At 58.4% G+C, this 22,791-nt stretch overlaps 1 protein-coding gene across 16 annotated transcripts in view; it reads right to left on the bottom strand.

Moving 5' to 3' along the window:
- Positions 1-796: 796 nt before the first annotated feature.
- STRA6 (signaling receptor and transporter of retinol STRA6) overlaps positions 797-22,791 on the bottom strand; it is a 31,966-nt gene continuing 9,971 nt past the window's right edge. For 6 of the 16 annotated variants that reach the window (XM_070621365.1, XM_070621374.1, XM_070621359.1 and 3 more), the window contains exons 3-19: positions 19,277-19,357; positions 18,183-18,249; positions 17,849-17,934; positions 16,655-16,794; positions 15,684-15,850; positions 14,262-14,384; positions 12,003-12,070; positions 11,738-11,814; positions 11,403-11,464; positions 10,345-10,507; positions 6,575-6,650; positions 5,388-5,521; positions 3,877-3,994; positions 3,693-3,794; positions 2,790-2,953; positions 2,360-2,509; positions 797-1,729 (exon numbers count right to left, since the gene is read on the bottom strand). In XM_070621365.1, coding sequence (XP_070477466.1) covers positions 1,560-1,729; positions 2,360-2,509; positions 2,790-2,953; positions 3,693-3,794; positions 3,877-3,994; positions 5,388-5,521; positions 6,575-6,650; positions 10,345-10,507; positions 11,403-11,464; positions 11,738-11,814; positions 12,003-12,070; positions 14,262-14,384; positions 15,684-15,850; positions 16,655-16,794; positions 17,849-17,934; positions 18,183-18,249; positions 19,277-19,357 — 1,948 coding nt within the window. In that variant the 3' untranslated portion in view covers positions 797-1,559. Of the gene's footprint in view, positions 1,730-2,359; positions 2,510-2,745; positions 2,954-3,398; positions 3,500-3,692; positions 3,795-3,876; positions 3,995-5,387; positions 5,522-6,574; positions 6,651-10,344; positions 10,508-11,402; positions 11,465-11,737; positions 11,815-12,002; positions 12,071-14,261; positions 14,385-15,683; positions 15,851-16,654; positions 16,795-17,848; positions 17,935-18,182; positions 18,250-19,276; positions 19,535-20,490; positions 20,639-22,791 lie in introns of those variants that run through there. The other 10 variants (XM_070621384.1, XM_070621388.1, XM_070621380.1 and 7 more) reach the window with 5 other exon arrangements.

The raw sequence follows: 22,791 nt of genomic DNA, 5'->3' as shown, positions 1-22,791 counted from the left end.
GGCCAAGTCAGCCTTGGAGACTCTGCTCAGGTATCACCTCCTCCAGAAAGCCTTCCAGTATGCCCTCCCATCCTCCAGTGTCCCAGCCTGTTCACACTCTGCCTCTGTTTCCTTGCTAACAGCAGAGACCCCAGCTGCCTTCTCATCCCTGTGACCGTGTTGGTCATCGACACAAGGGGCAGGAAGACATTTTCAGTGGGTGGCAGTGGGATCAGGGCCTGCCCTCCTCACGGCAGCCTGGAAGGTGGCGGAACTCCCGGGCCCGCCCCTGGCTTCCTGTGGGTTAGAGGCTGTAGTGCGGGGTAGGAACGTGTGGAGGAGGGGACTGTGCAGACATTTCTGGTGGCCCCGCTGATCCAGATCTCTGCAGCCACCCTCCATGCCCCAGTCCCACAGTGGACCCCACATCCTCGCCCATACATCCCTGCCTCCACCAGTCTGCAGTAGGGGAGGGGACCCCCTCAGCTGCCCCGCATCTCTGCATACTCGATCTGGTCCCATTAGGACAGCTCCCTCACTGTGCCCCTTCCCACCTCCATACCTTTATTCATATTGCTTCCCCCCTTCCTGAAATTGCTCCTCCTCCTCGAGTCCTGCCCATTCTTGAGGACCCAGAACAAGTCCTACTTCCAAAGCCCATGCCCACACAGCTCAGGGTGGCATCATAGGGTCCCCAGTCTCTCAACCACCCAAAGGGATGTGGCTATGGGTTCACCTTTGCCCCCCACCCAGTGCCCCACCCAGCATGGGACCAGAATACCCCAGCCCCCCCAAACCCCATAAATGCAGTGTCAGCTTTTGGACAGCGTGGGCGGTTTCCCCGGTGCCCCTCCCCCTGGGAGGACTGCTCTCAGGGACAAGTTTATTAAGGGGAACACACTAACCTCTTTCATAGTATCTAAAGGCATACCAACTACAAAAACATCATGCTCTCAAGTGTGGGCAGCTCGTTGTGGGGCCTGGTTTGAGCTATGACTTTGCTGCCCGGTAGGAGCCCACGGCTTCTTCCTGGGCTGCCTTACAGGCCATGAGGCCCCCGGGCAGGAGGGGGAGAACTGGAGGAAAGAGGAAGCACTGTGTCTGGTTCCATGGTGGTGCGGTCCAAGGTTGAGGTGGGTCTGAGCTGGAATGTGAGGTTGTCCCGCCTGAGTCACCACCCTGGTCAGGAGGCTTCAGGGAGGCCATGGAGGCTGACAGCAGAGCCAGCACGGGGAGGAGCCCAGATGTGGCTGCCCAGTTTCCACGGGCTCCCCGGCCAAGGGCCTAAACCACTGATTGCTTTCTCCAGAGCCTTCGCTGGCTTCCCAAGGTCAAGGGGACAGATCAGAGTCTTCCGGATGCTTGTAGTGCGGACAGACCTCCAGCCAACCACAGCGACCCTCAGCCTCTGGGGCTGGTCACTGGGGCCCCGATCCGGGGGACCTGCTGGCAGAGCTGGTGCCAAGGAGAGAGGCTGCCATGGCTGGGGTGATGCTGGGAGAGCCGAGGAAGAAGTGGGCTGGGAGGAGGGGAAGCATCCCAGCACAGACGAGGACATGGTGGCTTGGCCGTCCCCACCCTCAGGGTTGGGCACCGTTGGCCCGAGCACCTGACAGGGCTGTCTTCCGGAAGGCCTGCAGGGCCGGGTTGTGAAGCAGCGTGTATGCCAGACCCCAGCGGGCCCTGCCTCGGTGGGCTCTGGGCCTTGCTCCCTTGGCCGTGGGGTCCTTGGTCTGCAGCAACTGCATCCCTGAGAGGGAGAGACCTTCTGTGAGTCACTGAATAAACACCCAGCCGAGTGCCCTGGCACCTAGACCTGAGCAGAGTCTGAAAGTCCCTTGTGCAGTGTGGGAGAGGCTGGTGAGACTGGGGTTCCAGGTGCTGGCTCATAGGCTGGGAAGTTGGGAGAAGCAGAGGGGTGTTTGAAAGGCTCAGGATGTCATCCTGCGGGTGGCAGAGAGAAGAGGGAGAGGACAAGCTTTGTGGAGGGGACTGGAGGCAGGGCTGGGACAAGGTCCTAGAGCCAGCTGAACGTCCCCGTTCCTACTACAGACTTCCAGGCAAGAGGGAAGGGGGAGGACACACAGAGCAGGGGGGGTGTCCTGGGGTGACAGAACCTTAGCGTGACAGCCATTCCGCTGTGTGAGAGGGTGTGTGCCCGGGCATGTAGAGAGAGAGTATGTGCTCAGAACATGGGGAACGTTACCCTGAGCCAGACCAGGAACATCCCCACCCCCTCTCCCCGCAAAGGCCGCCACTGCCAAGAGGAAATGCGCTTTCTCTCCAGTGGCGCTCACGACCTTGTGTTAGGGAGAGGGCATGCCTTCTTCCTGGGAGCAGCGGGGTGGCCTCCATCCCCCATTCCCCGGGGGAAGCGCACCTTCTTCTTCCTCCCCTGGTCTGAGGCTGTCCTGGGGGGCCCTTGGGGGCCGGGGCCTCTGCGTTCGCAGGAGCAGGGCACAGAAGGTAGTCATGGCTGGATGCGACTGGCTGACCTCCATCTTCAAGAAGTTGCAGTACGTGTGGTAGCCTGGGGGGATGGCAGTGCTGGGGAGGGGCCCCCAGACAGCCCCTCACACACGGGGAGTGCCCTGCACACCCTGCATGCAAGCACGTGGGCCCCTGAGCACACGGCACACGCACTGCACGTGGGCACATGTGGACATGCTGTCCGCTGCACACCCATGGCATGTGGATGCACACATCCTCCGGGAACAGACTCACACTTACATAAGATCAGGGTAGACCGTCCCTCACGCTCGGGCAACCTGAGCAACCACCCCCGCCCTGCCCCTGTCAGGCGACCTTACAGGGGTCAAGAGTGGCGGCTCTCTGTGGCAGCAGGCTGAGGTCCATCTGGCCAAGGTGGACGGCATTGTAGAGGGCAGAGAGGAGCACTCGCCATGTGGCTACCGCAGCACCCACCAGCACGTTGATGGGGAAGAGAAGGAAGGTGGCTGCGGAGAGCGCTCGCCTGGGTGGGGGAGAGGAGAGGCTGAGGCAGGTCCCCACACACAGAGCCCCCTCCTCAGGGTCAGTGTCAGACCTGGATGACCACAGCTGCTATGGATTTATTGAGTGCCTACTGCTTACTGAGTGCACCTTCTGCGCAGCCTGCCCTGCGCTGGGGCCGCTCTCTCAACCCAGCTCACCCTCCCCACCACCTGAGAGACAGGCAGTATTACTCCCTCCATAGAAGGGAAACTGAGGCCCAGAGAGATTGGGTGACTTAGCTAAGGCTGACTGGCTAGTGATTGGCAGAGCTGGGGTTTAAGTCCAGGTCCACCGGGTTCTCTCCATGACCTCAGTGTCTCCCTCCTCCCCGCTCTGGGTCCCTTGTGCACTGACTCTGAGTCCCTCCTCGGCTGAGGTTTGCCCACAGCCTTGCTATCTGACACGGAATTAATGTTTCTGTTAACCTCCTTCTTGCAGTGGGGCAGGCACAGGCTTTTGAGGGCACAGAGGGTCCAGGAGAGAGCAGTGCTGATCCTCACAGCAGGAAAGGCTCATGGGGGTATTTCTAACAGGTAAACAGAGAAGTATTTTGGAGTAAGCTGGGCCACTGCCCCCTTTCCCTGTGTAAGGCAAGCTTTCTTCACTACTCTCTGGACTCCCTGAGAGAGACGGTCGTAAAAGCAGAAGTGCACAGAAAGAGAGGCATCAAAGAGGAAGCTGAGGGCCTGAGGGAGCCACAAGCCTAGGAGCTGCCTCACTGGTTGGTCAGCTCTGGGCGTCCATGGCGAGTCTCCAGGAAGACCCAGTGGGCTGCCACGTTCTGCAGGATCACAGCCAGGGCCAAGGTCAGCCAAAAGGGCCTGCGGATGGCATGGGGAGGGCGTCACTGTTAGTGGCCCTCTGGGAAGGGGTCCCAGAGCCCTCTACCCCTGCCTCACCCACCATGAGGACTCCAGGGCTCGGAGGAGCAGAAGGTTCCTGCCGTGGAGCATTGGCATGAACACCAGGAAGGCAAGGGCCGTGGTCCCCAGGAAGAAGACAATCTGCTGCACCAGGAGCCCTGTTGGCGCGGGGAACGGGGTAGGGGAAGGGGAAAACTCAGGCTCTGCGGGACCCAGCCCACCCCTGCCACTCCCCAGAACCCAAGGGCTGTGGAATTGGGCAGACCTGGTTTCAGACCCCTGCTCTGCTGCTGCCTAGCTGTGCCACGTGGAGTAAGTTACTCTGCCTCTCTGAGCCTCGCTTTCTTCCTCCATAAGGTGGGGACAGTGGTCCCTACCTTGGAGGGCTGTCGTGAGGATCCAATGGGATAATGTCTGTGGCAACTCTTTGAAAACCACAAGTGCTTTACAAACATTGTTTTCCCCCAATTGCTCTGAGTCCCTGGGGACAAGACCGCATTTTAAATTAATGTTTGCATTCCTGCTGGCCAGAGCCTGGCATATGGTGGGTGCCGGAAAGTTGTCAATTGAAACAATTGGCTAATTGTTTACATGGGGTAATGTGTACCACAGGGCTGGGAGGTATAAGGTCTACCAAGATGAGGAATTGCAACATTTAGTGCTAGTAATTCTCTGCTCCTTTACTGTCCTTCTCTTCCTCCCCCGCGAGGTGAGAGTAAGAGACCCCAGCTCCCTCACATTGCAGAGAGCATTATTCAATGCAGAGCCCAAGGGGAGAATCAGAAACTCTGCTGAGGGGCTGGCCTGGTGGCACAGCAGTTAAGTGCACACATTCCGTTTCGGGGTCCTGGGGTTCACCAATTCGGATCCCGGGTGTGGACATGGCACTGCTTGGCACACCATGCTGTGGTAGGTGTCCCACATATAAAGTAGAGGACGATGGGCACAGATGTTAGCTCAGAGCCAGTCTTCCTCAGCAAAAAGAGGAGGATTGGCAACAGTTAGCTTAGGGCTAATCTTCCTCAAAAAAAAAAAAAAAAACACACACAAGAAAAAGAAAAAAAATAAGAAACTCTGCTGCGAAGGATCCTGGAAGTTAATCTAGTTCAACTTCCTCTGGGCGGGACTGCCTTTGCAGCCCCCCACAATGGCCACAAACCCTGCTTGCATACCCCCAGTGACAGGGATCTCATTATCTCCCAAGGCAGCCCACTGTGGCATAGCCGTCACTTAACAAGCAGGAATGCACCTCATTGAACTTCCTGCCTTCCAGGCCTGGGTCCCTCCTCTGCGTAAACACCTAGTGGCACCCAGGGGCTGTACTCATGTGAGGGGTATCATTTCCTCAAGGGCTCCTGCACCCCCTGCCCCCTACCCAAGTGAGCCTCCCAAGGGCAGGGAAGGCAAAGCGGGTCCCTCCTCTTGCTCTTGCCCCGGAGCCTGCCCATCACAGGCAGATGCCTAGGGCCAGCCAAGGCCTGCTGAGCATTCCCCCGTCCCCCTGGGGTTAGTGTCGGGGCACGGAGACCAGGCAGAGGGCATGGGACTCACCAAGGCAGGTGAGAGCAGTCTGGTAGGCGCTGAAGCTCATCCAACAGAATATGGCCTGGCGGGAGGGGCGGAGGCTCTGGGGCAGGGCGCCCAGCTCCAGCACAGCCCCTCGGTGCAGAGCTCGCAGGTTGGCCCTGGGGTGGGGCGGGGAAGGCAGGGATCTCAGGGAGCACGCACACTCCTTACGTTCCTCCCCTCGGCCAGCCTCGGGTGGAAGTCCCAGTCTAATGACAACCCGTGGCCGTGGGCAGGGAAGCCCAGTGGAGGCTCCACCCCAGCCTGGGAGGTCAGGGAGGGCTTCCCGGAGGAGGTGATGTCTGAATAGAGTCTTAAAGGATGAACAAGAGTAAACTGGTGGGGAGCGGGGTGGAGGTCAAGGAAGGCAAATTCAGGCAGAAGACTCAACCCACACCAAATCAGAAAAGTGAGAAACAACAGGAGGAAGGGAAAATGACTCGCACGCAGCTCAGCCACAGCTCAGGGCAGGCAAAGTCTTGAAGGCCTTGAATGCCAGCTTGAGCAGGACCAACCCTGTGAAAAAAGATCCCTGGGCAGCACCCCTGAGGCCTGACAATTGCACTGGGCATACGGACCAGTTCTCCGACATTGCTAAGTACCCGGACCTCCTCTTCCCACCCAGGCTATTCCCAACTAGAACCTTCTCCCTCTGCTCATGTTTCCTCAGCGCTCCTTATCATTCACCATGAAACGGCCAGTGTCCCGACACCAGCGCAGCCGCCTCCTCCCTTGCCTCCGCACAGGTCAGGCTCGCTCCAGCCTCGAGCTCCTGCTCACACAGGTCCTCCTGCACAGCACCCTTCCTGCTGCCCCTCCTCCCTCTTCGTCCATTGCCAGGTAGAACGCCGGCTTTCCCAGGCCCTTCCCTGCCTGATGCAGCCCGCCCAGGGTGGCCCCTCTCAGAGGGCTGCCTCCCCACGCCAGCCCCGAGTCAGTCAGGCCCTATATCACTCACAGATGTTTCTCCAACCAGACAGGAATGCCCACCTTCTCCACCCACCACAGCGCAGCTGGCAGGTGGGCTCAGTGACAACCTAGGCCTGCAGAGGCTCTCCCTCCCTCCAGCCCCAGGGCTTCCCCTACAGGCCACCTCGGTCAGGAGTCCTGCAGGCCCCTAGGACCCCAATCCCTCTCCCATCTGCCCTGGGGAGTCAGAGCCTGCCACTAACCTGTGTGTCACCAGCGAGCGAATCAGCAGAAGGAAGGTGAGTGAGCAAGACAGGACCAAGGCCAAGATGTAGCAAACTGGAGGGGCAGAGAGGGAGCAAAATGGGAGGTCGGGGCCTGGAGGGTCTCCTGGGGGCCTCTGAAATGCTGCCAGGCTGGAGCCTGGGGGGTGGTTACCCCTGCCCCACACCCCACCCTGAGTGGAGGCCTCTTGCCACATGCCCCGTTCTCAGATCCAGTATAAGTTGATGATCTCAGCAGGCCATACTGCCAGGAGACAAGTGGTGGCCAAGACAGGGAGAGAGACCAGCTCTGAGGCTGCAGACCTGGCTCTCACCCTGGCTGCTTCTTCCATTGCTGTGTGACCTCCAGTGAGCGACTCCATCGAACATGGCAGCTGACTTCAGCTCCACAGCCTCCTGGCCGTGTGGCCTTCAGGGGATCATTTCATCTCCCAGCCTCAGCTTGCTCAGGACCCTGCTGGGCTGCCCATCTCCCAGCATGATGTGAGCCATGAAAGCCACCCGGGGCCTGCATCAGAGGCCTTTGTTCAGACACAGAGGGTGTGAGTGCACGTCAGTGTGGCTGAGTCGATCAGAATGAAGGAGGCGACAGCAACCACCTATCTCCCGGGGTGTGGCCTGTCCTCCCCAGCTCCTGGCCCCCCTGCGCCATGCACATGGATCATGAGTTTGCTGTAACCCCAGGGGCTGGGGGAGAACACACGGGGTGTTGTGAACAAGCCTGAGATTTAAGTACGGCAGGGATGCGGGGCTGCAACCCTTCCACCCTTCCTCTGCATCCAGCCCGGCTCTGCACCATCAAAGCAACCCCAGAGGAGAGCACAGGAAGACACGGGACCAACAAGGAAGCTGAGACACAGAGAAAGGGCCTGACCCACCAGCCACACTGCCAGGAAGTGACAGAGTGGGGTGCAACCATTTCCAAGTAGACCCAGAATGAGCCCAGGGTGCCTGCACCCTGAACTCATCAGTCAGCCCAGGGAAGTGTTCTTGGTTCCTGTGTCCCCACAAGAGACTCAGGAGGGGAGCAAACACCCGTGGAAAAGGCAGCACTAGTTCCAAGTAGCCACAGGTGCTGGAGAAGTGGGTCTCGCACTGGCAGCACATTAGCATCGCTTGGAGCTGTTAAAATCCTCGTGGCCCAGGCTGCCCCCTAGACCAATTAAATCAGAATTTCTGGGCGTGGAACCCAGACCTTAGCTTTTGTGAAAGCAACCCAAGTAATTCCAACGTGCAGCCAGGCTTGAGAACCACTGCGCTGAGGCTGTCGTAAGACACAGCCTTAATGATTTATTTCTACCGGCAATTGATTGAATCAATCCACCAACTGACACGTATAGAGTGCCCGCTACTGCGGTTGTCAAACTCGGGCCTGACTCAGAACCACCAGGAGGGCTGTTCCATCACAAACGCTGGGCCCACCCTCGGGGCTTCTGAAGTCTGGCCTGGGACTTCGCCTTGGGCCTTTTACAAAGTCACCAAGGTATTCTCAGGTGCACCCAGGGTTGAGAAGGACTGCTGCAGAGACCTGAGGACTCTCTACCTGGCCCTGGCTCACTCCTCCAGTGGCAGAAGGGGCACTTTTCTGAGAAGTAAGGCTTGGAGAAAGCCCTGGGCACGCGCAGCTCTGCCCTGCTCCATCTGTCCTTCTGGAGCCACTCGGCACCAGTGAAAGTGTGTTCTGGACGGTTTCTGCCAGGAGGTGAGGGGTCTGCCTGCTAAGCCTGCCCAGCTGAGCGAAGATGTTGACACGGGGTGAGGGGTGAGCAAGCTCGCTGGCCCCAGACCTGGCCTTGATCTCCATCTGTCTACCTCCTGTTCCTCTCTTCCCTCAATCGGTTCCAAACTTGGGTCCCTCCAAATCCTAGTACCCATAAAATCTTCCTGCTCTTTGCCTTCTCTGGGACCCTGTACCTGCTTCCTTCTGGGCCCTGCTTTGCAGATTGATCTGTCTTCCCCGACTCGATCAAGGGCCTCAAGGACAAGGTTGCCTTTGTAGCTTCAGCACCCATTTTGAAAGTAGGGAAACTGAGGTCCAGAGAAGTGAAGTGGCTTGCCCCAGGTCCCACAGCTTGTGAGCGATGCAGCAGGGATTCTAATCCAGTCTGCCTGACTCAGAGCGTGAGCTCTCTGTGAGCAATGCTAGGCTTATGGTCCAGGCGCTGGGTAGGCAGCCCTAAACAGGCTCTCAGAGCTCAGAAGACATTAGCTCCTTCAGCTGAGAACAGACCAAAGGGCCCTCAGCCCAGATCTCATCTGCCGTTCTACCCCTGGCTTGCTGAGTGCTTTGGGCATATCTCTAATCCTCCTGGGCCTCAGTTTTCCTTGTCTGTGACCTGGGAGAGTAAACACTGCTCTGTTTGACCCCTGAGTCCAAGAAGATCCGAAGTGGGAGTATTTGAGCTTGGAGACTGCAGCTCTGATTATAAGCAGGATCCATTGTCCTGGACATGCCACTTCCTGCCTTGGACCCTTGATTTCCCGCTCTGTGAGATGGCATCGATGATGCTGACCTAACAGGGCTGCTGTGACAAGGTCTGAGCTTGGATGTGGGCTGAAGTGGGCCACGTCTGCTCCTGCCTGTGGCCCAGACTGCAGCCAACTTGGAAAATCTCCCTGGAGATGCCATTTTCAGTCCTCCCAGAATTTGTCACTTGTCCAGCTTCGGGCCTCAACTGCAGTTCCAGGGCAGCCTCTGGTATGGAGCAGAGGCGCTCAGGAAGATGGTGGGAGTGATGGTCAGGGAAGGAAGCAGTCCCTGCACACACCTCTGCCCACCCACCACTCCCTGCCCCTCTCCATTCCCAACATGCCTAGTCTAAGGGACAAGGATGATGTTAATCGTCAGGAACAGCTGCAGAAAAGTCACACTTCCACCTGCAATACTGGCAGCCTAAGCTCCGACCATCACATATTACTCTCCAGGAGCCGGGTGCCCATACCAGCCAGGGACTGCCAAGTCGGCAAAGGATGCAGGCCCCACGATGCAGGTCCTGACCACCAGGTTTTGTCCCAAGGTGGTAGAGAATACCCCAGGGGAGGCATCAGGAGACTGCATTCTTCTCTTGGCTCCACTTCTGCCTGGCTAGATAACCTCAGGCAAATCCTTCCCAAGTGGCAAGTGAGGACACTTCTCAGCCTCCCCACAAGGCTATTGGGAGGGCCTGGGAGGTAGGGGAGGTGGCTAACAGGCTAAGGGCTGAAGGAGGCACCAGACCACAGAAGGGGAGGCTGGTATGGTTCCCTGGCCTGAGGGCTCATTGTCAAGGGCGGGAAGGAGAAAGGAAGTGGCCCAGAGGGCCAGGGATTGGGGAAGAGAAAGCATCCACCCTACCCGACCCCATCCATCTGCCATGGGGATTTGCTCAGAACCTGGCCCCTGTCACCCATCACTGCTTCCTTTCCTCCATCCCCACCCTCAGCAAAAGAGCCAGGGCTGTCCCCTCAGCTCACACATACCATGGCCTACCCCACCTCCGTGCCTACAGAGCCGGGCAAAGACACGGGTGGGGGTGGGAAACACCACCCAAGATGACGAGGGGCTGCTGAGATGACCCTTCAGGTCTCAGACACTTGGAACTGGAAGCTCCAACCGCCCCAACTTAGAAATGAGGCAATGAAGATACAGAGAAGAGAAGAGACGTGCCCAAGGGCACCCAGCATGTCCGCGGCAGTCTGGGACTGAGCTCAGGCATCCCGGCTCACGTCCTCTTTGCTGAGGGTCCTCAGGCACTCCCGGGAGGCCTCACCTTCCAGAGCCCAGAGGTGGTGCTTCACCAGCTCTACCACCTCCTGCCTGTCCTCTGAGAGCACCAGCCCGAAGCCAGCCAGCAGGTAGGAGACGTCCGTGGTGATCCCCGCCCTCACCTTCTGGATGGTGGGCACCACGCCCACCAGCAGCAGCAGAGCCACCTGGAAGAGCCCCAGAATGAGGGTGCAGGCCCTCCCATCCCAGGAAAAGTGTGTCTGAGCTAATGGGGAGACGCTGGCCTCACGCGGCTGCATCCACGTGCCTGTCACCCATCATGACGTTCTCTTCTGCCCTTTAGAGCAGTTTCCTCACGCCCCTAATGAGCACATCACAGATGCACTTCCGCCTAATAGGCCGCAGGAGCGCGTTCAAGCAGAACACCTGTCTGTGTACACCTCCATCTGTCTATCGTCTATCTATCTAAACTTCAGAACAGAAAGTTTCTAACTTTTCCATGTTGGAGAAAACAAAGTGTCATATAAATGAGCACAAGCATTGAAGCTAGACAGGTGTGGGATCAAATCTTGGCTACCCTGTTGATATTAGCCGTAGGAACTTGGCCAAGTCAAATGCACCTCTCTGAGCCTCAACTTCCCCCACCTGTAAAATGCAGAAAAATCATATGTACCTCCCAGGATTTTGTGGGGGTTTTTTGGGGGGGGTGATGGTGGGGATTTATCAAACACACATTATTTCACTAAATCTTCCCAACTACCCAAACAGGAAAGTAATTCTGTTTCCTCCATTTGACAGCTGAGCTAATGGGTTCAGGGATGTTGAGTAACTTGCCCGAGGTCACACAGGAGGTAAATAATGGAGCTAGGATTTACATCCATGTTTATGTGACTCCAAAACTCAAGCTCTGACTCTGTGTGAGCCGACAAGCGTTGAAAGGCTCTGTCTTCTGGGTAGGCCACCATTCCCAAGATGGCCGGAGGCAGCTGCACAGGACTGTGGGCAGGGTTTTTGGAGAGCTGAGCTGGGTCTGAGCCGACACAGGCTTGGGGGCAGGGGCAAGGGTCCAGAGGCAAATGGCACTCCAGAGGCAGGACACACCTGGTAGATGGCTGTCCCCGTCAGGGTGGCGGAAAGCATCAGCTTCAGGGGGAGTCGGAATCCTGCAGTCCCCAAAAGGAGGGTCATGGTGAGCCCCAGCACCACCCAGGCCTGGGAGCCCCATCCCTCCCAAGGGGCCCAGGAAAAGGGCCAGGGCTCACAGGACCCTGGGCCACCAAGGCCAGGCCACGGGCTTCCCCTTGTCCCAAGCTGGGGTTGTTCCTCCTGAAGACAAGATTTTGGGAGGGTAGAAGCTGGCCTTCCATGGCAGCTATTCTGTGCAAGGGAGGGGTGAGGTCACCCATCACTCTTGACCTCAGCTCCCCACGCCATACCTCGCTGTGGAGTGTAGATGTGGTGTCTGAAGCAGATCCAGGCCTGGGACAGGAAGCCACGCTTGGAGGTGCGGGAGCTGCGGACAGACCCAGGCAAGCAGGACCCTCAGGAGAAGCAGCTGCCCCGAGCCCCGAGCTAGAGCCCGAGCCCAGAGTTTGACTCATCCCTCGTCTCTGCCGCACCGTGCTGCCCAGTGCCAGCCTCCCAAACAAGCTGCCTACTCAGTGCTGTGCCCTGGCCCAGACTGTGTGCCCAGGGCCTCACCGGCTTTCCAGCTTCTTCTGGCAAAGGAGGGTCCTCAGATATTCCTCAGAGTAGCTGCTCTGCAGCCCCTGTGGGGACAGACAAATGGACGAGCTGATGAGACCTGCCTCAAGCCCTCCACAGGGCCCTGGCTCAGGGGACACAGTGGACACCCAGTGGGTCCATAAAAACTTCTCAGCTGTGGTGGAGCACGGAGAAGGGCCAACTGGTGGGGATGAGGTCCATGCCCCCCAAAGCCACCCTTTCCTCCTCCACAAATGCGAGACTAATCAGTTTCCTGTTTAAGAAAGCGACACTGGGAAGTTCTTCCTCAGATCTATCTCCAACCCTCTCCTGCTTTACTCAATCACATCTCACCACTGCTTCCCTCCTGCCCTCTGGCCTCTGCTATCTGAGACTGGGGCAAAAGGGAGCCTGTGTCCTTTGGGCACATCCCTGACCAAGACACAGGACGGGGCCATTCCAGGTCAGATCCCCCAGGTCTCTCCTCCCACTCGAGGGAGATCACAAGGGTGACTGGATTTGTCTAAGCCACATTCCAAGCCTTAAGCTGCCTGCCAAGAGGCAGAGGCCCATGGTAAGATGGAGCGAGCCCCTGGCCCCTCATCGTTAGGAAAATATAGGCCACTGTCACCTGTTGCCATGGCAACCCTGGGATCCAGGGCAGGTGTGGGTCAGCTCAAAGCTTGACTGTGTCCTGTGAGGCTTAAACGTCTTTGACCAAGGGCCAAAGAGGATTTTATTTCTCCCAAGACTTCTCAAGAAGAAAGGCATGCAGTGGAGGGAGAGGCGAGGCAGGAAAGATCCCTGGAAGAGGAGGGAGAGCCTGCCTGGTGCGTGTGTACCCCCGGGGCTGCCCCTCTTCTGAGCCAGCTATAAAAATGAGGGGACAACGGCATGCCCGGAGGAGGGTCAGCATAAGGAGGGGAGGAGTGACAAGTCCTGAGGACCCTACTGCTTCCATGAGAGAGCCAAACCCAGTCATGCGGGCCCCTGGGGGACCCGGGGCCTCTTCTCCCCTCACTCCCCACCCCTCCTCCAGACCTTACTCCTTCTTGGGCTCCCGGCTCAGTTCCTCTCCTGAGCTCCAGGCCCACAGTCCACCTGCCTGCCAGACCCTCAGATGCCACACACCCATGACTGCAATCGTCCCCTGCTCTCATCTGGTGTTCCATGTGTCAGCAACTGGCGCTATCACTTGCCTGCTGTCTGTCCCAGATGCCACCCTTTGGGCCTTTCCTCCACCATCCCCATCTGAACAGGAACCAGCCCTTGGGCAGCTGTGTCCTCAGCCCTTCAAGAGAGCCTCGCTGGAGCTGTCCTCTTCCTCCCCTCTCACAGGAAGAGCGCTCCACCCACGCTCCCAGGCACTGGGGCAAGCCCCTGGGGCACTTTTCATATGGCAGGGCAAATATTTCTCTCCCCGGGCACACCGGGAGGTCCTGGAGGTTAGACATGGGGCAGTCAGCTCTGAGTCCGCAGCACCTAGCTGGGGGCCTGGCACGCGACAGGCGCTTAGGAGCCTCACTAATAAGACTGCCATATCTTGTCAGAATTCTCGCTCGCCAGGATGCTTCCACCCACCTATCCAAAACTTCAGAAATATCTGCTGAGGGGCTATTATGTGCTAAGACCTGCCTGGTGCTGCAAATTATACAGAACGAAACAGACGTAACCCATCTCTGCCTCTTTACTCTGGCTCTTTCCTAGTCCTGCAAAACCTTCTCCTTATTCTCTCTCCACTCTGTCCTTCCTGTCCTTCAGTCCCTGCTAAAGTCCACCTCCTCTAGGAAGCCCTCCCAGCCTCCCTTAGTTCTCCCCTTTATCTGACATTTTCCAACCTAGAGTTGGTTCACGATACAATTTGGCCCCGGGCACTTCTTGAATGGGGCCCACGTCTCCAGAGCTCCTGTTAGGCACAGGCTCCCGGCCTGTCTCCTTCCTCCAGCCGGACCCTCAATGTTTCAGAAACAGGGCACTGACTTCCCCGCCTTCTGGCCCACTTCTCCTTTGTCGCGTCCCCACAGTGCACACAGCTTCGTGTACAGGCATCCTGAGGGCCAGCTGAGGACCCCGCTTAGCCTTTGCCTGGGAAGGCAGGACTAACTGGTCCCTCAGCCACTCAGCAAACCTTTTCTGAGCACCTGCTGTGTGCCAGGCCCTGTACCCAGTGTGACCACACGTGGGACCAACAGACACGGGGGCGTCCAGGGTGTCTTGGGTGCCAAGTAGGAGCCCACCACAGCCCTGTCCCTTTACCTCGGAGCCGGCTGCTGTCCCATGGCTGAAGCTTCTCACCAGCTGCACCGGGTACCAAAGGCTCAGGAATCCGAGGCCCAGAAGGAGAGGCAGGGAGGCCAGCAGGGAGTAGTACTTGTAGACCTGGCAGACAGACGGACACCCAGACACCCCTGCCTTCTGCCTTCCTCCCCAGCTGCAGACCAGGCTCCGTTTCCCTTCCCACCTCACGCAGGGTCCTGAGGGTGGTCTAGGGCCCCACGGGGTCCATCACCTCCCCCCAGCCTGGGCCGCTCAGCACAAACCCTCCTACTGCCCCTTCTCAGACCCCTCGGAGGTGCTTGCCCCACCCAGGCCCTTGGAGGAGGTTATGTAACCCTTCCTCCCACCCCAGGGGCTGGAATGGGGCCTGGAATGAGGACATCTAACTTCTCTGTTCCTGTGTTCCTGGCGCTTTGGACACAGGCCTAAATCTGTCTATGTGCAGTTTGCAACCTGGGCATCAGGGAAGTGCATACCATACCTCCCAGGGATGGGCCCCTTACATATTCATTCGTTTGTTAACTCAATACATTTGTATAGAGAGCTGAGCGCGTGCCAGGTTCTGGATGGTGAAAACAACCACCCAAGCCCTGCTCTCAGAGAGACTCCCTAATGTTCGCCTCCACCTCAGGGATGGGTGTCATCAACTCCATTTACTGGGCAAACTGAGTCTCAGAAAGGTGACATGGTGTCCGCAAAGCACTGAGTGCCACCCGGCATCATTTTGTTTATTTGTTTGTTTTATTGCGTCTGCCCTTCTGGAACGGCAGCTCTGGGGACAACGGGGACTTCATCTGTCTTGTGCACAGCTGTATTCCAGTGCCTGCAAATGTCCCTGGTATACAGCATGTGCTTCAAATATTTTTGTGGAATGAATGAATGCATGAAGTGATGAATCTGGATTCAAACTCAGGTTGTCTGGCTCTGAGGCCAACGCCACCACCCTTTGGGTACTAGACTGGGCAGCTTCACACTCCCAGCCAGCAGACAGTGAACCAGGGTCTGAGGTTCTGGAATTCTCTTTTTAGCCCTCTGAGACCATCCCCAACTCAGCGCTCGCTGTCCTCCAGCTCTCTTCACTCCCACTCCAGCCTGACCAAGGGGAGGTCGGGGAATCAACGATGGAGGATGTCAGCTTCCTCTTCCTCCTCCTCTGCCTCTCCCCACCTCTGCCCCTCCCAGACTGAAGTTGCTGAGAGCAGGCCCAGCTGCCCCATCCCCTGCCTGTCCCATGGAGGGGCCGAGCTTGGAATGGGCACGTGTTTACAGAGTGGCATCCTGCGCAGGGCACTCGCACAGCAGCAGGGAGCCGGGCACATAAAGAGAGACGAAAGGAGCCATGCTGGTTTACACAGCTCCTCCACGCCCCTCAGCCCCAGGCCGTCAGGAGTCAGCGGTTACCTTGGGTGCCTGGGGACACTCTGCCCTCTGCCAGACCTGGACCCCAAAGTGAGCCCAGGACAGTGCGCTGCCGAGCAGGTGTGCGGCTCCATGCCCAACTGTGGCACAGGCAGCCAGAGGGTAGTAGAGGGCAGGGTAATAGAGCAGGGCCAGCATCCTCCAGGGCCCTGGAAGGCAAGACGGGTAGAGAGACATATGACGGAGGGGCAGGTGCGGGGCCTGGGTCTGGGCCACCCAGGCCTCTCTCCTGTCTCCATCTTCTAAGGCCCTCAGCTGGTTCAGTGGGCAAGAGGCCTGAGTTTAAATCCAGGCTCTGACTAGTCTCAGCTGTGGGATCTCGGGCAAGTTACCTCTGGGGGTCTCAGTTTCCCCATCTGTCAAATGGAGATAACAATAGTAAATTAGCAAGATGAAATGAGAAGGTATACGTACAGTGCTCAGCACAGTGCCTGAGTTAGTACTCAATAAATTAAGCTCCCGCTTCATTATTGTTCCCCTCTCTGACCCTCAGCATCCTCCTCTGTAAAATGGGGCTAAGAGCCACACTTGGCAGAGGCATCGTGAGGACTGGGGCAGCGGCCCCTCTCAGTGGCAGTCGTCCTTGTAACCATCAGTTCCTCGAGCTCAGCTCAGTTCTCCAGGACCTGCCTGCCCCCTCCCCACCCGCCTTCATTGTCACACAGGGCCAGGCTGTCTGGGGACTCAGCTGGGCCCATGGACGAGAGATTCCTCCCTCACAAGAACAGAGGAAGCAGAGAGGGTGGTATTGACCCACAGGCTGGGACCAACGAGGGGGTGGTTCTAGGCCTTGTGGCGGGTTGGGGAGGATAATGAGACAGTGTCCTTTGGTGTGGCTCCTGACCGAGGTGGGGAGCTGCTTGGCTCGCTACAGCAGAGCCCTCCCGAGGGCTCTGAGTCCCACCCCCCCTCACCCCATGGATCCAGCCCAGGGCCTCGGTTGCACTGGGTACCTGGGCTGGGCGGCGAGGCCAGGGTCAGGAAGGGCAGCGGGTCCTCGGCGGGGAGCAGCAAACACAGGGAGCTGAAGAGGACCATGAAGACGGCGGCGGGCACTGTCCAGGGCTTGTCCCCAGCTGAGAAATCCACAGGGCTGGCGCAGAGGCAGGGATAGGACGGGAGGGAGTTGCTCCAGGCCCCCACTCCCCTCGCCTCATGCCGTGTTCCATAACTGGAGGGCTGGAGCCAGGCCCGCTTTCCAGATGCGGGCTAAGGCCCCTTCATCCATCCACTCCACAGACACTGGGGAGCGCTCCTGTGTACCAGGTTCGGGGCCCTGTGGCGAGGGGCCTCAGGATGTCCCTCCAACACAAACACACAGCAGGGACAAGCCTGAGCGCTGCTCCCCCACCCACCCTGGGAGCTCCAGGAAACAGCCGCCTCCACACTAATCGCTCTGTCTGGGCTGGCAGACCATCAGAGAGCTCGGCGAGTCACAACATCCTTGCGCAGCAGCCGCCACCCTGGCCCGGGTGTGGCCCAGGGCAGAGGGCAAACAGCGGGCACAGCTGTCCCAGGCATCACCTCTCTGGGCTCAGGGAAGACCACTCAGGCCCTCTGCTCTCGTTCTAGCTTGAACCTCATGCTCTGAGAGCACATCCTCCTCCACTCTCCCCCAGACCTCCCCCAGGCAGGACAAGCTCTTGCCTGGGTCAGCCAGCAGGGCAGAAACCCCAGGCTAGTTCCCCACAAAACCAGCACGGCAGGACCCACCCGGGTGTGCAGCCTGGGCCTGAGGCTCCATCCACCACCTCCCCCAACACTTTGGTCTCTCCCACACAAGCCTACCCAGTCCCATCTCCTCAGGATCATCCCCACTGCAGGCTCTGGGGTCGTAGGGCTGAAGGAGACGGGGAGAGAGTTCCAGCCATAGGGACTGGAGGTCAGTCCCTCATAAATCTGCCTTTAAGCGTCAAGGTGCCGGTGACCCAGGAGCAGGTAGACCTGAGCGGGTCCCTCCTCCTCCCTCTGAGGGTCCCGACCAAACCTGGAGATCTAGGTGGGGGTGGGGAGAGCCCCAGGCTGGGAGATGCGGGGGTGTCACTGGGGCCGGGGCTGACTTCTAGGTACCTAACAAATCACCACCCCCCAGAATGGCTCTGCCATCTGGGCCCCCCGAGCGGGGGTACCCAGGCCACAGCACCTACCTTGGCAGCCCAGGCCTGCCACGCCCACAGTGGGGCCAGAGCCGGCGGCGCCTCACCAGCATGGCCAGCAGCAGCAGCACAAGAATCTGAAAGGTGAGCAGAGGAGGCTGCACGCTCTACCCCCGAGTACACACTCATGCGGCATCTTGGGGACTGGCCAAGAGGTGACAGAAGTCTGAGAGGTCCGGGTCCCCACCCTCGGAGAGCTCCCAGATACCCACTCCCACATTTTGGGCTCCCAGGGCCCCCCTTCACCAGCCCCAGCAGAGAACACAGGCCCCCTGCCCAGGCTGGCAGTAGGTTGCAGGCCAGTTTGGATTCAGATTGGACTCACCGACAGCACAGCCAGGCAGGTATGGAGGAGGCCGGGTGGCACCCTGGGGTGACAGGGGGGCACTACCCTGCAGAGCAAGTGAAGGCTGTGTCAGGCCTGGGGAGGGAGCCCCCAAGTGTGCAGCCGGATCTGGGGTTCCAGGCTGTCTACACTGGGGCTCCAGCCACTACCTCCTTTGACCCTCTCATGTCTCCTACACAAGATTGCCCAGTTCCACCTTCTGGGCACCATCCCAGGCCTCTCGTTCCCCTGTGGTGTGCTGGTCCCATGCCACATTCTGAGGTTACAGGTCTGAAGGAGACAGGAGGCTCCCGGGGAGGACACAGGAGAAACAGTGGGCCAGCTCTGCCTGATCTCACCCAGATCCTTCCTGTCCTTCAAGGCCCACTTCATCCCTCCCTCCTCCAGGAAGCCTCCCTCACAGTTCCAGATCTCACAGATCTCTCCTCAGAACTAAAGCTGAGCATACTGCCTGGGTCAAACAACCAAGAATTTGGTCCTACGATTTTCCTTCCACCCACTGGTATCTGAGTTTGGTCTGTGTCTGTGACTGAAATGATCTTTCTTGGTCTTCCAGGACTTATGTCTCTTCTTTTCCTGTTTCCCTTTCATTAAGGACTTCCATGTACAGTTGGGCAGGTTGCACACTGCACAAGGATGCGCAAGCAAAGGAATGAGTTTGGTCTGAAATTCTGGCCACACTGTTCACCAAGCCCTGCACCTACTGAGCTGCATACATCTGAATGGGGGTAATTTTTTCTAATTACCACATATGGCCTGGCAGAAGTCCTGCTCTCACCACAGCTGAGCACAGAGGTAGACCCATGGTGGAGATAAAGAAATCAATGAGGGCAACAAAGGCCTCAGCTTCCTCAGTTGGGCCACGTGGCAGAGAAAGGGGTCAGGTAGGAGCCCTGAGCTCTGGGTTGCACCTGGACCTGGGAAAGCAGACAGAACTGGCTCCCTGGGGAGGAACAGACCTCTGGGTTTGCCCAAGTGTAGCCTGGGAGTGCCAGAGGGAGTGTGGGCAAGCTGGCAAGGCATCCGAGGGAGTCCTGTGCCACCGCTGGGCCCTCATTGCCCAGGAGGCTCACCTGCCACCTGGGCGCCAGCCCGCTGTGCGGAAGGAGGACTGCCGAGCCTCGTCTGCAGGATGAGTGCCGAGCGCCAGGACGCTGAGGGGACAGCATCTCCTGTGAGCTTGCTTTCCCTCAGGAAACCCCAGACATGGAGAAGCAGGAAAGGTGCTGCTCACCGGCCCTTACCCTCAGGTGGAGGGGCAAAATCAGTCCATTTTGTGCAGTTTCTTGGCCAGGGCAGAGCTGGCTTCTCCCCAAAGCAGAATTGTGCTCCTGGGCAGGGTGGGTGCCATGTAGGGGATCAGGTTTCTGCTGTCTGAGCTCAGGCCTCACACTCCCCACTTCCAACTCTGAGGCAGCCCACTCCGGCATGTGGGGGGAGGTTTGGGCGAGGCGGGGCCCCTGTCCAGCCCCAAGAGGGCAGAGCCACCACTCCTGGCCCTCCCAGCCTGCATCTCGTCAGGGGGCTAGGTCCTACTCAATCCTGCCCCCAGGCCCAGCCAGGGCAGGGGCTAAGCAGTCTGTCCCCAGAGCAGCCTGACCATTTCCCACTCACCCCAAACCAGGAGCCACCCTGGCCCCCATGGATACCCTCTAGGGCCCTGGCTGGGGGACCCTTGGGCCTTCTGTACCACCGGGATCCCCCACCTACCCCTTAGCCCAGGCTAGCGGAGGTTCGGGCACCCTCAAATGTTGCAGGTCTGAGCAACAGAAATAGGGCTGAGCAAATGCTTGGCTGACAGCCCATGGAGCTGAGTTTTGTGCTGTGGGAAAGACAGGGTGGCACAGACACAAAGAACACCACCTCAGGGAGGCTGGATCCTCATTGAAGAGGCACAAGCAGGTGCTACAGGATGCAGAGGAGGAAGAGAGACCTGGGGCAAGGCCTCAGAGGGTGTGGGGTTTGAGTTTGAAAGATGGTTATCATCTCTTTAGGCAAAGAAAGGGAAGGGGGTTCCCTGGAGAGGGAAGAGCAGGAGGAAGTGAGGTCGTGTGCCTGAGGCCAGGCAAGGTTTTCAGCTCGACCCAGCCCGGAGGGTAAGCTGAAAGTAGGTTACAGCAGGTGTGGGAGGCACTAGGGAGCCATCGAAGGTGTTTGAGAAGGGTGGTGTCCTGGATTTTAGGAGATTTCTGTGGTTAGATTTGAGTAAAACAGCAGTAAGTAGTACTTACTAAGCATTGACTAAGTACCAGGCACTGTTTGTTGCATGTATCAACTCAGTTATTACCTAAAGTGTGGCTGCTCTTAGTACCCCCCCTTGTGTAGAGAAGGAGATTAAGACTCAGAGGGGCTGAGTGTCTTGCCCAAATCACACAGCTAGTAGAAGGGCAGAGCCAGGATTCGAACTGAGGTCGTCTCTCCAGCGCCACATCTGACTGGAAGGTGAGAGGCAAGGAGAACACAAAAGAAGATATTAAGTTGAATCCTATGAAACTGCCACGTCTGTCCATCAGAAACAGTTGAATATCAGCGTTTTCAAATGGTTTAGCATAAATAGTCAGTGGGGAGTGGAGGCACCAGGCTGTGTCTCGGAGGCATGCAGGGGGGGGATTCACATGCCCTGATGTGGGGGAGCAGAGGGCAGGGGAGTTTCCAGGGTGACTGTAGGGTTCTGGGCCTTATTCCAAAATGAGGTGTGAGGACCAGAGTTGGATGCAGCCCAAGGAAGCTGAGGCTTGGTCTTGGGCAATTCAGAGGTGATGGTGGACACTTGGGGACAGAGGTTGGAGCACAGTGGTGAGGACACTCAGGCAGAGAAGGAGCAAGACTACTGTTTCCAGAAGTTTGGCCCTGAGTGAGAACCTGCAAAGGGACTCTTCCAGAGGGGCGGGCATTGCACCCCCATGGGTGAGAGGGACAGGGCGACTGTCTGGGGCGGCAGTCTGTGGGCCTGAGGTCCCAGGAGGCCTGGAGTCCTGCTTCCTGACACTCTGCCCAGCCACAGGCCTGCAGGTCACGGTGGCGCTGGCCTCACGTGGTGCGAGGGCAGCAGGCCTGAGGGAAGCCTCCAGTTCTGCCTTCCAGCAGCCCTTTGAAGTGGTGGGGAGGGGGGTGACATCCGGACAGCTGCCACAGGCTTGTTTGTGTCCCCAGGCTCTGGCTGGGTGGCTCAGTATTGGTGACGAGTGGATAACACATGGGCACATGTCAAGCTGGACACATAACCTGGCCAGAGGGGCCTCTGTGGGTAGGAAAGGGCCAGCTGCTACAGACGAATCCCATGCCCACAGAAGACCCCAGATGACGAATCCACCTCCATCAGACTCAACCTCTTCAGCAAGGTCCTGGAACCATGGGGGCACCTGGCTAAGTGTGGCCAGGAGATTGAGTCCATCCCAGCCACTGTCACCAGTGCCCACCAACCCCAAGCCCAGCCTGCTGGGGCACACTGAGGCACAGAGCGGGACCACTGCCCAGAGTTCCCCGAAGCTTTGGTGTACCATCTCCTGAGGTGTCTGACTCACACAGGAAGACGTGAGCCCAAATTCACCTCTGTGGGATTCCCCTGGGCTCCCAGCTTCCTGCTCCCACCTTTGGTGGAGGAGGCGGCAGGAAGTCCAAGTTGGTTTAGAAAAGTAAGTGGATTCAAACAAAGCTCTTCCTTCTTCCCTGCAGTGGGAGAAGGAGCCACAAGTTCTAGATGCCTCCATGCTAGAGGCAGTATTCCCCATCACCACGGGCCTGCCATGCAACCAGCTTAATCTTGAGGCCACATCTAACACCCAGCCACACAGCCCGCTGCAGGTGCCTAGCCCCAGCCAACTCCCAGGTCCTGAGGCGCCCATGGACGCACACAGCTTCAGATTCAGGTTGTGACCCAGGCCAGAATCTGTTCCTCACCAGGTTCCTGGGCCCCTCCCCATTCTGCTGCCCCTCCCACCCCACACAGGCGCAGCAGAGATGTGGGGCCCACAGGCTGGGGGGGGAGGGGGACGGGCAGGGGCCCACCCTTGCTGACAGCAGAGCTGCTCTCCAGGTGGTCAGAACCCCAAGTCCTCCAAATAACAGCTCCCTCAGGCCCGGGCGGGGCCCCCACTCCTGCTGGGTGACCGGGGCCTGGCCAGGCCACAGCCCCAGCCCCTGGAGAGGCACACGAGCGTTTTTTCTTCTCCAGTTTCAGTTCTTGATGGGGAACAGATGTGCACACATCTGGCTTGGCAACACCCCAGCCTCACCTTTCCAGTTCCCCAAACCCTTAGACAGAGCAGGGACATGGGGGATGGGGCCAAAGCCAGGAACAACATGGGAGAACTGGGTTTTGGGGCCCACACAGGCAGGGCGTCCTTGGCAGCATGAGGGGCACAGGCAGGCCAGGCTCCTCTGCCAGGGTACCCAGACTAAACAAAGATAGAAAGGGTCTGGGCAGAGGCCGCCTTGAGCCGAGCCCTCAGGCCACACTGGGCTGGGCTGAGGCCGCACCCCCGCCCTGGGCTGGCCTGAGCACTCCTGCTAAAGAGAACAGGACCTCCTCGTCTTCACGGAGACTCTGGGGCCAGCCAAAGACAATAGGGGCTGTGCGTTCCTTCAG

The sequence above is a fragment of the Equus przewalskii genome, chromosome 1, assembly GCF_037783145.1.
Source record: "Equus przewalskii isolate Varuska chromosome 1, EquPr2, whole genome shotgun sequence".
Lineage (NCBI taxonomy): Eukaryota > Metazoa > Chordata > Mammalia > Perissodactyla > Equidae > Equus > Equus przewalskii.
Note: the sequence above shows the minus strand (reverse complement) of the source record. Positions and strands in the feature narration are given on the sequence as shown.